Raw genomic sequence first — 17,798 nt, forward strand, 5'->3', positions numbered from 1 at the left:
TCTCCACCCATGGTGTTAGATCAGTCTGAAGGAATAGAGCCGGTTAATGCCATGACTTGGCTTTGTCACTGTTTGCTGAAGGTTGATAAACAGTGTCGTCAACTGTGGTAACAGTGGTTTTATAAATACTGTTCAAATGAATGTTTATTTCTGAAGATTAAGCCTCTAAGAAGCTTATTATGCTTGTTTTTAAAAATTTTTTAGGGGGCTGGCCCGGTGGCCGAGTGGTTAAGTTCACACTCCACTTTGGCGGCCCAGGGTTTCACTGGTTCAGATCCTGGGCATGGACATGGCACCACTCATCAGGCCATGCTGAGATGACATCCCACATAGCAGAGCCAGAAGGACCTACAACTAGAATATACAACTACATACTGGGGGTTTTTGGGGAGAAGAAGAAGAAAAAAGAAAAAGATTGGCAACAGATGTTAGCTCAGGTGCCAATCTTAAAAAAACAAACAACTTAGAACTTATCATCATAGGGTGATAGAAAGTTGGCTTATTAGCCATGGTGTATACACGGTATCAACATTAAAATCAAATAATTTAGTCCCCTTAAGAACATAACTTTACCAGCATACCTTCAGTTCATTAAATGAATTGTGTTCTTCAAAATGTTTCTTTTTTCTCTCAATATATTGATCAATCGACTCCATTTCCTTAAAACGAGCCTCATGAAGCTTCTTAAAGTCTAGAATGTTCCCCAAAATATGAAAATTAATAACAAGACAAAATCCATTTATTCACCTTCCCTATGTTTTCCTGTTAACACTTAATCTCTTCTCTGCATCTCTGACATTCAACTTCAACATCATCTGTACTAAAACTTTAATTTTAAAACATTTAGCTTTTAGAAATTCAGGGGCAAAGCATATTCATCTTAGAAACTATCAAACATTCACTCTCTCTCCATTGTCCATTCCACTGCTAACTGACATCTTGGTTTAGTCCAGAGGATAAGAAAAGAACAACAAATTTCCCCTCCCCCCCACCAATTAATCAAACGGCCTTTATGTAATCATAAATTTAACATTTTATAACGCTCAGCAAGCTCTATGGCAAGGATTGGCAAACTCTTTATCTAAAGAGGCAGAGAGTAAATACTTCAGGCTTTGTGGCCACGTATGGTATGATCTCTGTCTCATATTCCTCTTTGTTTGTACAACCCTTTAAAACTGTAAAACCCATTCTTAGCTCAAGGGCTATAAGACAGGCGAAGGAAGGCAGAAGTTTGCTGACCCCTGCTCTGTGCTACTCTAATTATATATATAACTATATTCTAATTAAGTATAGTTAAATACTAAGTATATAAATTTCCAACATATGCTGAGCAGCATTCTAAGTACTATAAATATATAACACTCGATTAACATTGTATGTGCCAAGCAATAGAGAGGAAGAATTACATCCAGAGATGGAGTCCCTTAGACTTACTACTTAAAAAAAAAAAAGAAAAAAAAATTTATTACAAGGTGGACATTGTGCTAAGTATTCTATAGACATTCATTCTTAGATATTTTTGAATATTTGCTACATGCTAGTTGCTGTGATAGGTAACCAGGAGTGGAAAAATAGTCTCAATTAATCTCTATCTCAATCTGGTGAAATAGGTAGTACAATCCTTCCCACTTTAAACTGAGGAAGTGGGTCTACGGAGGCTGAACTGCCCAAGGTCTCACAGCTAGAAAATGAGAGAATGAGGATGCGAGCCCGAGGCCCAGTGTCCAAGCTTGCAGCTGTTAGAGGATACTGCCTCTCCAGCCTCAGCCCGGAGGCCAACCAGTACTTTATGCTTCTTCGTGTGCAAAACTTACTTGGAGTAGTGCTTGCAATTCTTTTATTTTTTCCAGGTTTGGAAAATCCATCTATGTAAAGAGACTTCTTTCTGTTTGAAGATACCTTTGAATCTTTATTACCTGAATCCAAAGATGCAGAACTAATGAAATATTTCAAAAAAATTCTTCCCATTCAGAAATATCTGTGAGTTAACATGGAGCGTTTTCCTGTGATAGGCTCTGCCAAGGTGGTGGGAGAAATGGCACATAAGGAGCACAACGAATTATAGCATCACTACAATTTTAGCTCATCTGCTTCAAGTAGGCAGAAATTTTATGCTTCCTGTGTAGAAGTTATATAAATATACCAGAAATTTAATAACAGTTTTTCAGAACTTTTGCTGTGAACATATTACTGTTATAACTAGAATGATAAAAATCACACAATCCCACCAGCCTAAGAAAGCATTAGCATTTTGGCCGATTTCCTCAGGTCCTATGTGCTATACTTTTGTTTTTGTTCTGTAAATCCAGTTGAAAGCATGGTGTATATAAGTCTGCTATTTCTTCCCACTTATAATGATTTTCCACATTCTGGTATCTTTTTCAACTTGAGGCAATCTACTAAAAAATATGCAAGTGGGTTTTCAAGAAATACTACTTATCAAGTCACTCATGCTTAAGGTTCCCCAATGCGTCCATAGAACAAGGCAAAAGAATGATTCAGTGGAGCAGGAGGGGCTGCAGGAGCTTTTGCTTGGAACTTGGCTCTAAAACCAGAGCGGAAGAGTTCCATGAAAAAGAGGATATTTACAGAGTCAGAGTCATTCCTCACAAGATACTATTACCGATGGCAAAGTAGTAACTTTACAAAGGGGCAAATTTGCAGACGCCATGATAACCAGGTGATGGAAGTTAACATGACTAGTCATGGGACAAACCAACACCTGTGCCTTCTGGGGTGCCACCTGAGAAGGACACAGCACCACTCTGGGGGATTCCGCCCAACAGTGCATGATCCGAACCAGCCATCAAGCACGCATTAGACAAACCAAGCCAGAGGACCACAAACCTGGCCTGTATTAAAAAATGTCAATGTCTGAAAGACAAAGGAAAACTGAGGAACTGTTCCAGATTAAAGTAGACTAAAGAGACATGACCACGAAATGCAAGAGATGAACTGAGATTTTCCTTTGCTTTAAGGGACATTAGTGGAATAACTGATGAAATCTAAATAAGGTCTGTCTACAGATTAGATTAGCAGTTCCCACACTTTCTGGTCTCAGCTTCCTTTATACCCTCAAAAATTATTGAGGACCCCAAAGAATTTTTGTTCATGTATGTTATATCAGTGTGTGCCATATTTGATATTAAAACTAGGACATTTAAAAACATTTGATTCAGGGGGCTGGCCCCGTGGCCGAGTGGTTAAGTTCGCACGCTCCGCTGCAGGCGGCCCAGTGTTTCGTTGGTTCGAATCCTGGCCGCGGACATGGCACTGCTCATCAAACCACGCTGAGGCAGCGTCCCACATGCCACAACTAGAAGGATCCACAACGAAGAATATACAACTATGTACTGGGGGCTTTGGGGAGAAAAAGGAAAAAATAAAATCTTTAAAAAAAAAAAAAAATTTGATTCAGTAAAATTAACAATATACCCATTATATGTTAAAGTAAATACATTTATGAAAAATGGCTAAAATTTCTAAAACAAACAAAAACAGTGAGTTGAGTAACATTTTTGTACAATTTCTTTAATGTCTGACTTACTAAAAGGCAGCTATGTTCTCTTATCTACTTCTGCATGCAATACATTGCAATGTGTTATTTTGGTTGAAGCTCATGAAAACAAATCTGGCCACATATAGATAATATGGTTGAAAGGGAAGAGTGTTTTAATAGCTTGGGTTAGTTGCAATGTGGAATATGAAGCCATATTAATGAACTCTTTGTGTTCTGTACATTTATTTGTGAGAGAAAGTCCTTCTGTTTTAAGAAATGCACACTGAAATATTTAGGGCTAAAGGGGCACGTATCTGCAACTTACTCTCAAATAATTCAGGAAATAAATGTACACAACACATATATGGAAGTGTATGTGTATATGGATATAAGTAAGAGAGAGAGAAGGATAAAGCAAATGTGGTAAAATGTTAACATTTGGGAAATCCAGGTGGAAGATATATAGGAGTTCTTGGTACTATTCTTGCTACTTCAAGTCTGAAATTGTATGAAAATTAAAAGTTTGAAAAATTCCTCACCAGAAACTATGATTCGATTTTTTCCCTTCAAACAGCCTGCGTTTCATTAGGCGAACATGACTTAATGGGCCACCCTCATTTCTTCCATTCTCTTTTGAAACTGAGTGCTAAAGCTGAGTCTCCTTGATAAAATGGTTGGTAGCACAGCAGACATTTGTTAATTCCACCCCCACTTCTGAGTCTGTCATATTTCTTTACATCTTGCTCTAAGTCTTGATTTTAACATGGGTTTATGAGGCATATGCATCAAAATTACCTGGATTGCTTATTAAAAGCTGTAGATTCCCAGGCTCAACACAGACCTACTGAATGAGAACCTCTACCTCCTGTAACTTTCCGGATTTAGGAGGACATTCAACGTTCTAGGGAAGATGGGAAGGCTCACCATTAGAAATTCTGCATTTAATTGCTTGGGAAGCACTGGAATGGGTCATCTTCTATCTCCCCTCAGGCAAAGCCTCAGGTGCCCAGACAGATTTCCTGGGGTGAAACTAACCCTGAGACACTGTTGGCAATTAGCAGGCTTCCTAAAGAATGAGATCAGAAAGCACCAAGTTCTGTTGGGTATGGGGGAACTGAAGTTTTCCGGTCTTTTTGAAACAAACTTTACTTGAGAAAGTTAGGGAGAAAGTTTTTAGGAGGTTAGAGACTAAGAAAAGTAAACATTTATCATAATAAAAATGGCCACACGACTGGGAAGGTAAACTTTGCAGGTCCCTTTAAACTGTCCTGGTTGAAGAGGCAAACAGGTCTTTGCACCTGTCTGTGGAGCAGGCCAGAGGAGCTAACAGACAAAATTCAGGCTCTCCTCAGCAGTGAGCAGAGATCAACTTCCCTAACCCTTCCAGCTACCACTCTTATTCTGCTTTCTTCACAAAGTTATTGAAGATGACCTGATGGCCTATTGTATTTGGTTCTTTTGCTTTAACTGCAGAAGCCTTATAAGTTCTATATAATAATTTTAGAAGTTTAAATGTGTCCCCCCAAAAGATATGCTGAAGTCTTACCCTCTAGTAACTGTGATATGACCTTATTTGGAAATAGGGTCTTTGTAGATGTAATCAAGTTAAGATGAGGGCCTTAGGGTGGATGCTAATCCAACATGATTGGCGTCCTTTCAAGATGGAAAGAAAGGCACAAAGGACAGTGCCAAGTGATGATAGAGGCAGAGGTTAGTGTGATGCAGCTGCAAGCCAAGGATTGCCGAGGGTCAGCAGCCATCATCAAAAGATAGCAAGAGGCCAGGAAGGATTCTGCCCAGAGTCTTAGAAGAGAATGGCACTACCGACACCCTCATTTCAGACTTCCAGCCTCCAGAACTGGGAGGGAATAAATTTCTGTTGTTTAAAGCTGCCCAGTGTGTGGCCCTTGGTTACAGCAGTCCTGGGAAATAAACGCACATGGCCACCCTAGCAATTTTGGACTTTTGAAGTTACTTGGCATACCATTTCCTGCACTTCTTCCTGAGGATGCTGCATTCTTATCTCCTTGGCTCTCGTCGGGTGGAGAGGGGACTTCTGCAGCAGGTCTAGCAGCCTGGTTTTCCTGCTCATCTGGATTCTGCAATTCAGTGGGACCACTTACTTTTATCTCTGAATGATCCTGCTACAAAGTTTAAAAGGAAATAAATGATTTAAATGATAAATAAGTAATCACATTTGGAAGGTGCTAAGAGAGTAGATTTTAAAAGTTCTCATCACAAGAAAAAAATCTTCTAACTCTGTGTGGTGATGGATGTTAAGTAGACTTACTGTGGCGATCATTTCACAATATATACAAATATCGAGCCATTACGTTGTACACCTGAAACTAATACAATGTTATTTGTCACTTATACATCAATTCAAAAATCTATCATTAAAATGTTTTTTAATTGTTTATAGTCAGACGTTAAAAAAAAAAGAAAAGAAAAGAGAAATAATCATTGCCTTCCAAGATAGGTACCGAATTGAAGGGGGAGCGGAGTTAAAAGAAAAGTAGGAAGATACACTTTTTGAGCGGCAGCTGGGGTGCTCTGCCTCAGCAAGTGTCACAAGAATGTGAATTTGTGGACAGGAGATCCTAGGAACCACCGGAAGGAGGAAATGGCAAGATCAGCTCTCTCAGGGATGAGAAACTAACACTAGGAGACCTAGAGAGGCTAAGGACTCCGGGACTACACAAAGCGAGAAAATAAAAATCAGGGCCGTGTTTTGTAAGAGTTACACTTGAGTGAAAGGATAATAAAATCCTCTCAAAGCAAGTGAGGGAAGCCCCTGGAGTCACACGAGCGCACTGCTGAGAGTCGGCGTGCAGCATGATCACCAGGCCTGGACCAGAGAGGGAAGAGGGAAAAAAAATCATATTTGATGTTGGTTTCTATTTCCTTCTTATTTACTACACCTCACTTAAGTAAACACTTAACGAATGTTCATATTTATTCAACAAATATTTAATTTGTGCTTAATACTTAATGAGTGCTTCCCAGGGCCTGGTGTGTGATGATGAGCAGCCCTGACTTGGTTCTGTGCTTTCCCGGAGCTCACGGCACAGTGTCTACAACCTCCTGATACCACACGGGAATTCGCAGAGAAAGCCCCCTGAGGACACAGCGGTTCGGCACAGGTGGTGGCTTCTTTTCAGTTTGTAAACTTCCATTCACCTGGGAGTCAGGGTTCCGATGGACTGTCCCGCGCCTTCTCCTCGTTTTGGTGACATGGCCAACCGGCTCCTTTTCAGCTTGTTCCTGGCTGCTAATCTGCATCTTGGTTTCATCAGAAGAGGATGTAGAAGTTTGATTTTTATCCTGAAAAAGAGAGACATTAATCTGCCTTGTCCTAGGTATAGAGTTTTAATGCTCAGGAAGAATAAGATTTTAAGCTGAATAAAAAACATATATATGAAGCAAAAGATAGTTTTAAAACTCCAGCCCTAAATTATTGGCAAGGACAAGAATTACAGAGTATTCAAAAATAAACAACCACATTTAACAACCTAAGCTAGAAAACAAAGCTAGGAAAGCATTCAAAGTTATCTTAAAGTGAATAAATAAGCAAGTTATTAAAAGTGCATTTATTTATGGAATATACACTATGTGTCAGGCAGATGCTCTAATAATAATAATGACAGCTAATATCACAACCTTACTGGGCTAAGTATTTATATAGATTATCTCATTTATTCCTCAAAGCCTAAGAAACAAATACCAATATTATTCCCAGTTCACAGATGGGGAAACTGAGGTTTAGAGAGTTCAAAGTGTCTTGTCAAAGGCCAAAATAAGGGATTAAAGTAAGAATGGCACTTGCAGTATCATAAATTCAAAGAGCTATGTTATCCAAACAGTGTGGTACAGGTACCAGAACATCCAAACAGTCCTGCTCACAGAAGAAGTCATCGCAATGCTAATGGCTGCACTGCCTGTCAGCAGGGGAAGCTGGATTCATTATTCAACATGTGATGCTGAGAAAACTAATAACTATGTTTTTTTCATATTTTTGGTGGGAGGTGCAATGAAACTTAATCCTTCTCTCACATCAAAATGAAATCTGGATGGATTAGAGATTTAAATGTAAAAGATGAAACGATAAAAGCATTAGGAAAAAAATAGGTGAATATATTATCATGAGTATGAGGGCCTTCTAAAGCATGTTATCTCACCTAGAGACTATAAAGGAAAGGCTTGATTTGTTTTTGGTGGTTTTGTATTTTCTTATACATAAATTCTAATTTTTTGAAATAAGCTAATACATATGGCTAAAAAACCCCAAATACTAGAGAGATTGTAATGAAAGGCAATGATTCTCTCTCCTGCCCTTCCCATTTCTAGGGCTTAATTTCAAGTGGTTACTTATATGTCACGTCACTACTGATTTGCTGATGGGATATTCATTTGTATTTTCAATGGCTATTTTTAGTGCTTATGAATGTGCTAAACTTTAGCTCACTTGTACCACTCTCATCTCATCTGCTTCCTCCTAACAAAATTATACTACTTTAGTCACTCTATTAGTTGCCTTTGCAGCTTTACATATACTTAAACCTTTAAATCTTGTTCCACAACACATAGCCTGTAAACTGCAGGTATGTGCATCCTTACACCTTCCTTCACCTCTTATTGTCCTTTTGTCTTAACTTCTGTCATCCATTCTCTTTAAGTAGCAGAGCTGATAACATTTACAGCCCGTTGTGCCTTGTCTGTGTAGCTTGATTCTAAGAGTTAATAACTCACTAAGTTATGGTAAGGCTTTTTAAAAAAAGTTTTTGTCCATTTTCTATATCATTTCTGTTTCCTTTAGGGTTATCCTTTCCTTTTTATCTTAAGCTCTCTCAGACTGCAAGCTTTCCTGAAATGTCTGGTGACTGCTGGTTGTCTGTTGATATTCAGAGCAAAAACCTCATTAGGAGCTTAGTGTGTGGGATGCTTGTTAGCTGGTGGCATCTGACCTACCAGGTTCCTTAGGCGGGGAGGCTGTTGTGCTGGGGGATCCTTGACTGCCACAAGGCAGAGGTCTTTGCCTAATAACCATTGAATTTCCTTGCAGGTTTACCTTCTAATATTTTAGCAGGTAGCAGGCACCTGGTATTCTGCACGTGGAAGTGGGGGGTAGATTGCTTTGTATCTTCACTTTTCAGTCCATTTTACTCTGGTGCCTGGACCCCACCCTCTGTGAGTAGATTTAGTTGGTTGGGGTTTGGCCTATATGTCACTATTTTTAAAAAGCTTCCCAAATGATTCTCTCATACAACCTGGGTTGAAAACCACAATATAAAGTAAATGTGTTGGGAGTGACAGAATAAGGAGGCTTAGAAAATGGAAGGTGTTAGACAGAGGCGAAATGTTATAGTTTAAGTGATATAAGGTCCAGGATATGCCCAGAGAAGTGATGACTGATGAAGAATGGAAATGAAAGTCACAGGAGGTAAGAAACAAGGAGGCAAGAGCAGTAAGGGGCATCCAGATGGAACCTGAATTCACCCAAAATAAGGTCACGACGTGAGGTGATGAGGAAGAAATGAGACAGTGAATACTGGAAAGCAACCAGGAGGTCAACAGATGACAGGTGGGAACAGGTAAGAATAAATTCAAAGATACAAGGAGATTTACAAGACAGTAGAAAGATGCCATCTGGATGCCACTTCCCAACTCCCTGGACAGTCATGGGCAATAAAGTAAAAAGAAAAAGAAGAAACTGTTTTCACAATAGAAGTGGTACCTTTGGGTTACACCACATACTGCTGGAATATAAAGAGACACTTTTAAAGTATTTATTTATTCCTCCCCACCCGACAACCCCCATATTAACAGTACAGGACAGGACCTATAACTGGTTTAAAAGCCTGTTAGCACAACTCCCAGCGATGTCTTGTTTTAACCCCATACACCTTAACCATGGTATGTTAGTCTGGGAGGCTGACAGTGATCAGAGAGGATGTGCTCCTTCGTGAATGCACCATGATGTAGCTGTAACAGACCCGCCTAAATCCAAGAGTGAAGAGACACATCTAGTTCAGATGAGCGAGTTCCCAGCACGCAGCCAGAGCTGCTCCAACTCACAAAGTTAAGGCTGACCTGCAGTGGGAGAATAAGGCTTCCAGAAGGTCCGATGTGATCCACACCTGTGCACTCCCCAGGTGATGACTGGGGGTCTGGAAGCTTACCCATCTGTGTGTCCTTGGTAACATTAATGATCTCTTTGCCGTGTATTTGGACTGTGCTGACTCCTTCTGTAGCCTTAGACAAATAAACTGTATGTCAGGTCATTCCATCCATCTAAGCTCACTATTGAGATGCCCCACTTAGGAATTCTATCCCTGACTGAATTTTGACTATCATCCTACTCTTGTGAAATTTTTTCAAAATGGAACAGCCCCTGAGATGTGTAATTTGAACTATGATAGATCGTTTTTAATTTAGTCTGTCAATTAATACCCTAAGTAAAAATCTTTATTTCAGAGAGCACTAAAATCATGTATCCTTAACCATTAAAAAATAGTAATAAAATAAAATTTAAAAAAATATAAAGGATTTAGTTATGTAGAAACTTTTAAAGTGGGAATTCAAAATTAATTATTTTTTGGCACCTATTTTAATTAAAACTTGGAATCAAAAAGAATTTTGAATGCTGAAAGTTTCTACATGTTTATACCTTGGAATATAGAGAGTCAGGAGACTGTGAAGACAGAGAAGAGGAAGCTGGATTTTCAGGTCACGTGTATATTTGCCTTCATTTCAGACATATAACGGATACTCTCCAAGGCCCGGTTCCTTAGGGCCTTTCAACGTTTTCCTCTTTTCTCAAGTTAAGAATCCTGGCCCTAATGAAGGAGTCATTGATCCACTTAGGTGTCATGCTTTGTCAAAAATCTGTGGTGTGGGGTTACAGCAGCCATGATGACCCCGCCCATCAGCAGTGGTTTACACTTGACTACAAGGCACTTCAGTCCCGCCTTCATTTAATTCTCACAGCACTCAGTTTAGCAGAGCAGACATTATGTCCATTTGACAGAAGGGGAAACTAAGAGTCAGAGAGTTTGAGTTTTCCAAGGTCACACGAAAAGAAATGAGAGCTGCTATTTCACCTGGGTTTTTCTGACTTTGAATCCAGTTCCCCCACTACTCATACCACACTCTCTCTTACTAGTAATTAAGCTTTGCATTTGTATAGGAACATCCTATTCAACAGATTACATGCCACAAGGCAGTTTCACCATTTATAACAAATAGTTATTATGAAAGGATTTGCTATTACCAATAATGATCAGTTTGGTTATAAACAGCATGTCTTAAGTCATCACTAATCATAGTTTATCACTCATTAACTAAATATGTTGTTTTGCTATTTCATAGGTGATAAAAAGTGTTACTTACTTGATTCTCATTTTCTTTTCTTGCTTCGTTTCTAAGGTGGGCTTTCAAGGCTTTTAACAACTTGTTTGCCTGCAGAAAAGTTAAAGAGCTTACCAGTGGAGCCAAAAATCAAATCAGCAGGAAAGATACGTTGAACACTTGCCCCTGTTCTTGTATTCATCAAATGTCCTTTGGGCAGACTCTGGGAACAGGATGATGACGGAAATAGAATTGGTTCCCGCCCTCCCAGATTTCACAGCAGAGGCCGTTACAGGGCAGTGCGCTAAGTGCCAACACGAGGAAGCTCGGGCTGTTGTGAGAGGACGCAGGGGGCTGGGCCCCCAGCCTGGCCCATTAGGGGAGCTTCCAGGAGATAAGTGGACACGCCAGTTCTAAGATAAAGACGTGATGTCTCCCGCTGCTGAGGTCTGAAGGATGATCAGTAGAGAGTGGGATATAGGGAAAAGGGTACAGAAACAGCATGGGAAGGCAGGAATGAGAGTGGAATTTGAAGAACTTAAGTTCAGTGTGGCTGGAGCACGGAGCTGTTGAAGGGGACGGTGAGAGACAAAGGTGCAATCCTTTCAGGCCTTGTGAGCCTCTGAAGAGTATGCACTCTATGCTCAGGGTCAGGGCAGTCTCTGAGGAGTGCAGCAGGGCAGTGGGGGACCAATTTTGCATTACGCAGAATGATCATCTGGCTGAACAATGTGCAGGAGGCATTTGATGAGGATAAGATGGAAGACAGGGAAATGGCCAGGAGGCTGTCGTAGGAAACCGGAGATGACTGTGGCCTGAGCTAGAACAGGGCCAAGGCAGCACGGATGGATTCAAAGTCTTCCTGGGAAGTAAAATCAGCACAAATGTCAGGGTTGAGGCGCAGGGAAGCTTTGTTACACCCAGGTTTCTGGCTTGGGCAGCTGGTGGAGTCTGGTGGGGGTCCCTAAGATGGGAAATGCTAAAGGTGGGGTGTTCTTAGAAGGATGGATACGGGCACCTGGGGAAAGAAAACTCCTAGTTTCTCTTCCCACCGCAGGAAACCTTCCCTTCTGTCTTGAAAGAGGAATGCTAACCTGATTGGGTATGTTTTCCTGTGGTTTAAAGGGCCAAGCATATTGGTTGGCTTCTCTTTTCCTCCTCTTCCCCCAGCCATGAAGTTGAGAGCCAGAGAGTCCCTTCTCAAGGGGGCCAGCCACCGAGCTCGGCTCTTCTCACACATTCATCATCGGCCATGTGTCCAGGAGAGAATGGCAGATATCCTGGTTTGGGTTTGTGAAGCACATCCTCCAGCCCAGGCCACCAGAATGCTCTCTATCAAGATATCAGGCTAGTAACAAAGTGGTACCTTATGTTCTACTTGCTATTGTTCCTCGAACCTCTCTCGGGGTCTTCTCTGTGAAGGGGGTGACTGGCAGGGCAGAACTCAGGCATTCTCAGTTCTTCTTTCTGACTCTGACATCTTTTTGCCCCCCAACCACTTTATTAAGGTATGATTGGCATACAAAAAGCTGTAGATATGTAATGTATACAACTTGAGGTGTTTGGAGATAAATATACACTTAGAAAACCATCATCACTGCCATAAACTTATCCATTACCTCCAATAGTTTCCCACTGACCCCTCTGGGGTTTTTTTTGGTGGTAAGAGCACTTAACCTAAGATCTATCCTCTAGCAAAATTTTAAGTAGACCACACAGTACTGTTGATCATAGGTTCTATGTTGTATGGTAGAGTTCCAGAACACCTTCTTGAAATACCATGAAAACATCGCCAAACACACAACAATGACGAAATGAGGTGTGTGTGGCAGAGCCGAGGGAGGGCATCTAGCAGGTCAAATGATACGGGGTGATGCTCAAGACAGTTGAGCTGGGGGTACAGATGTTACTATCAGTACACATCCACTCACTCCTTCTACAAGCCTTTACCGTGCTGGGCACTGTTCCAGGCATTGGAGAGACGGTGGTGAATGAGAGGGACAGGGTCTCTGCCCTGCAGGAGCCTCTCGAGGTGGACTATGGGGAAAGGGCCTATTACCAGAGTAAGCTAACATAAATGATATATCAGGGGCTATGAAGCAAGCGAAACTGGTGACTGGGGTCGGGTGGCAGTTCTACCTGAGTTAGGATGGGCAGGAAAGGCCTCTCAGAGGTGGTAACTTTTGAGCTGAGATGTGAAGGAAAGGAAGGAGTAGCAGGGGAAGATGACGGGGAAGAGGATCCCAAGTAGAGGGAACACCAAGCCCAGAGGCCTTGAGATGGTCGGTGAATTTAAAGGACAGAAAGAAGCCAGTGTGGAGGAGCATCGTGAACACCGGGGTGAGTGGAGGGCAAGAGCAGTGTGGATTTCTCCCTGCTAACTTTTTATTATAAAAAATGTCAAATCTATAGAAAAGTCAAAATAGATTAGTAAACACTCTCATACTCCCCACCTAGGTTCAACAATCATTAATATTGTCTCATATTTACTTTCTCTTTATATTAATATATATTTCTTGCAATGCTATTTGAAAATAAGATCCAGACATCATGAGACTTTGCCAACAAATATATCAGCCACATCTTCTAAAAATAAAGGGATATTTTCCTATATAACCTCTAATGCAGTAACATGCCTAGGAAATGTCATAATTTCCTAATATCCTCTGATACACAGCCCATAATAAAATTTCCTCGATTATCTCCCATTTTAGTGGTTTTCTTTTCTTTATTTAAAATTTCCCTCCAAATCAGGATCAAACCAAATTTCTCATATTACATTTGGAGGAGTTTGAATTTTATTTTAGGTGTGAGGAAAGTCATTGGAGGGCACTGAGCAGAAAAATGACCCGTTCTAAGTTTCAAATGTCAGCTCACTACCAAGAGAATACTACTGTGAGGCCACAGTAGAGGCAGGGAGACGGGCAGACAGACTGAAGCAGTGGTCAAGAGACGAGGGTGCCTTGGCCCAGGTTCGCAGCACTGGTGATGGTGCCCAGAGGTCAGATTTCAAGTGTACTTGGGAGGAAGGACTGACAAGGATGGATGGGTGTGAGCAGTGAGGGGAGGAATCAAGGGTGACTGAAAGTGGGTCTGAACCATTTACTGAGCCTGGAAGGGATCTTAATTGTTCTGAACCGACTATGCCCTGTAAGATGCACTTAAATACATGAGCCAGCTGCTCAGGGGAGACCCCCCCACTGGAGATGTGGACTTGGGAGTCATTAGTTCTAGAGGAATTTAGAGTTATGAGAGTGGATAAGATCACCAAGGGAGAAAGCAGTTAGAAAGAGGAAGGCCGAGGAGAGAACTCTGGGGCACTGGCCATTTAGAGATTTGGCAGAGGAAAAACCAGCAAAGGAGACTAGACAGAAGTGCTAACCAGGCAAGAAAAAACTCAGTATCAAAGTCTAGAAAAGAAAGTGGTTTGAGCGGAAGAGAGTGTTCGGTCATGCCAAATGCTGCTGATTGGCAGGTGAGGATAGAGATGGACCACACGGTTTGTGAGATGTAGGGCATGGTGACCTCAGTAAGAGCAATGTCAATGGAAAAGAACAGAGAAATTGGGCAGTAGTTGAAGGACATAGGGTCAGGAGAGGGTTTTTGTTTCTTTTTTTAAGATGGGTGATATTAGGACTTGATTGCATATGTTATGGAAATGAGCCAGCAGAGTAGGAGAAACTGGCGTAGGAGAGAGGAGCTCATTGCGGAAGTGTAGCCCCGGAGGAGGGAACGGATCCCCAGCACAAATGGCAAGGCTGCCCTTAGGCACAGCCTTTTACTGTAACAGGAGCGAGGCAGAGTACACAGGACAGGTGCAGGCTGGCTGGAGGGCTGTGGTGGAAAGATGAGGTAATACTAAGCTGACTGCATCCATTTTTCCATGACCTATGAGAAAAAGTCATCAAGTGAGGGAAGACAGCCAATCTGAGGTGAGAAGATATGAAATAACTGTCCTCAAAAATGGGAAAGTTAATGACTACTAAAGAAGTGTAGTAGAATCAAGTGCTCATTTTACAATTTATGGTCATCATTTAAACTAAGTTCAGTCAACAGAGTTAGCTGATTCTCTCTAGCCAGGGTCGGTTGGTTACGTACAGGCAAGGATTCAGTACGGGGCTGGGTTTAATCAGGCTTGGAGTTCTGCCAGGTCAGGGAGAGGCGCTGCAAGAAAGCGGAAATACTGCCAGTCTTTGTAATCTAAGCTTGGGAGAAGGAAAGCAAGGGCAGGAGTGGGAAAAGGACAAGCCGCATAGGATACATACTAGTAACTGCCTCCTTCATTTTGCTTTACTGTTAAGAGTAGTATCTCAACCGGAAGAGCTAATATTTTCTCTTTGAAATTTAGCTAGAATGTTATCATACTGGTGGAATTTACTTAAATCTTATTCTGTTAAGTTTTAAAAATAATCAAATCGATAATTTCTTAAAGCAATTTATTCATTTTTTGCTATTTACTTGGAATTTAAAAAGGGAATTGATTTAAGCCTCTGGGCTGTACCAACTGTAAATAATTTAAAACATTTTAACTGGGGAAAATTTCAAACACATACAAAAGTAGAGAGAATAGTGTAATGTATCCCCATGTATCTATCACCCAGATTCAACAATTATCAACATTCTGCCGTTCTTACTTCATCTTGCCCTCCCTCTTTTTCCTGGAGTATTTTATAGCAAATCCCAGGCATCATAACATTTCACCTGTAAATACTTGGCATGTATTACTAAGAGAGAAGGACTTAAAAACCAGACAAACATAATCATAATGCCATTATCATGCCCAACAAAATTAACAATAGCTTAATATAATTTAATACCTAGTTGAAGTTTAATTTTCTCCATCTCCAAAGTGTCTTTTTATAATTGGTTATAATAAAGGCTTGTATGGTCAAATTTGTCTGGGAAATAGTACCCCTCCACAAATATTTAGTGACACTATGTGCCAGATATTGTCTGCTAGGCAGGCAGTGGGGTCTGCAGTGACAAACTGTACTATTCCACCTCCGTGACAACAGGTGATTAATTGGCTACCCCATATCAGCTGCCTCAAGGCACAATGATAGGTGGGACTCTCATAAAAATATCTAACTTGGCAATAGCTCTTCAGAGATCCAAATGGTTATGGGGCCTTAATGTTAGCCAGAGCTCTGACTCAGGGAGGCATCTCCACTGTAACTCTCTTGCTACCCTCGGGTGCATTATTCTAGCACTGCCAGGAATGGTTGTAAATAAGAGTAAATAGTAATTATTCAGCATCCCCTATATAAAACATACTGTACTTAGTGCAGTAAAGACTTCCAAGCTAGATGGATAAGATCCCTGTTCAAGGAACTTAACTTTTAGTGGAGAAGATAACATACACACACAAATAACCAGAGTACAAGGCGGAAGCCTGCAAGTGCTCAGAGTACTTGAAATTAAACTACTTTAAAAGCACAGAGGGTTCCTGGGATTACTGGGGTGTGGACCTGTGGCCAGGGGAAGGAAGAGGAGATGAGGCACCAAGACAGTGATGACATTTCAGATGGACTCTGAAAAGTACTAAGAAATTATTCATGAAGATAAAGGACAGAGAAGGGATCTGAGGCCAAAGGGCCAAAATTAGCAAAGGGACAAAGATGGAGAAAGGTAGCAAGTGCTCAGGGACCAGTCCAATTTGGATGTAGCCTTGGATAAAAGATTCCAGTCAGCCTGCAAAAAGCCTAAGGGATTTAAGCTAAGGATTTAAGGCTTTCTTTATGAAGTATTGGGGAGCCATTAAGATCAGAGCCCAGAAATATCTCCAGACACTGCTTTATCATTCAGCCCCAAGAGGTACCTGGGCACTGGTTATTTTGTTTAAACCATTTAAAAATATTTGTGATGGCTGATTTAGGCATTCACTCAGCATAAATACTACAGCTTGCAGAACAAATCTCGAGTATACATTAGTATTAGACAGGAAAATTCCACCAGAATCTAGTATAGAACGTCAATCCCAAATTGAATCCCCACATTTTCCCCCAACATTTTGCAGCCTCAGAGTCAAAGACCTCACCGGTTTTGAAACAGAACACTCCTACAACAGTGATCAATAAATGAACGCCCATACTAGATCAGGGCTAATTATAAAAATTTATCCACGGGGGTGGTCCCCTAAAACTCATCCTTTCTTCTAGGTCCCCCAATAAAGTAGCAAGAGATCTTGGGGCGCTATTACAGTTTACCGAAGTGTTACTGTTTGGAATTTCCCAGAAGCCAAGGCAATTACTTCTGCGACTGCCTAACAATTAATCGGCATTGGACACAGCATTCCTTGAGCTTTCTGGGCCTGCATTTCCTAATTGATGCCTCGGGAAGTATCACAGAGTACTCCAATAAAACCAAACCAAACAAACCCTTTTGGAGCCGAGACCTATGTGAGCCCTTAGAAAAGTCAGTCTCAAAATAAGGTGACGACTATGGCTCCCTTTCCGTCTTGCAGAGTTGGAGGGACCGTCGTGAACCAAATCTACTGGCCCAGGGGCGGGCTCGGTCCCTTCCGACCGCGTCTCCCTAAGGCCGCTCGTCCCTACCCCTCCCGCCACCGGCCTGAGCCATCAGCCCCGTACCCTCAGGTTAGCCCGGAGGCCCAGACTCTTGGCCAAGTTCTGCAGGTCACTGTACTTGAAGGAGTCCAGCTCCTCCAGGGAGGGGACGGTCATCGCGTTCTGTAAGCCAGGCGACCACGCAGACAATAGACGCTCCGTTCAAATCTCTGGCGCCACTATAAACGTTGACCTCGCGGAGTTTTATAGACAGTTTAAATCAAGGGTGCTGCACTTCCATTGGTTAAAAATGCCTAGGAGGTGGCTTTTCCTGGCGTTGGCCAATAGAAAAGCTAAGCCTCCCTATTAGACGCACGTTCTTCCCCACCCCCACAACACGTAGGCGTCGAAGGGCGTGTCCAGGCAACGAGCGCGCCTCAGAGCCT

General features: G+C 41.6%; 1 protein-coding gene across 14 annotated transcripts in view; it reads right to left on the minus strand.

Annotated features, from left to right (window-relative positions):
- NUSAP1 (nucleolar and spindle associated protein 1) overlaps positions 1-17,798 on the minus strand; it is a 61,641-nt gene that overhangs the window by 11,855 nt on the left and 31,988 nt on the right. The window contains exons 1-7 of one of the 14 annotated variants that reach the window (XM_070503434.1): positions 17,437-17,657; positions 10,889-10,957; positions 9,590-9,751; positions 6,680-6,823; positions 5,484-5,598; positions 1,815-1,916; positions 582-691 (exon numbers count right to left, since the gene is read on the minus strand). In XM_070503434.1, coding sequence (XP_070359535.1) covers positions 582-691; positions 1,815-1,916; positions 5,484-5,598; positions 6,680-6,823; positions 9,590-9,751; positions 10,889-10,957; positions 17,437-17,529 — 795 coding nt within the window. In that variant the 5' untranslated portion in view covers positions 17,530-17,657. Of the gene's footprint in view, positions 1-581; positions 692-1,814; positions 1,917-5,483; positions 5,644-6,679; positions 6,824-9,589; positions 9,752-10,888; positions 10,958-17,436; positions 17,658-17,798 lie in introns of those variants that run through there. The other 13 variants (XM_070503433.1, XM_014857350.3, XM_070503435.1 and 10 more) reach the window with 13 other exon arrangements.

Source organism: Equus asinus, chromosome 2, assembly GCF_041296235.1.
Source record: "Equus asinus isolate D_3611 breed Donkey chromosome 2, EquAss-T2T_v2, whole genome shotgun sequence".
NCBI lineage: Eukaryota > Metazoa > Chordata > Mammalia > Perissodactyla > Equidae > Equus > Equus asinus.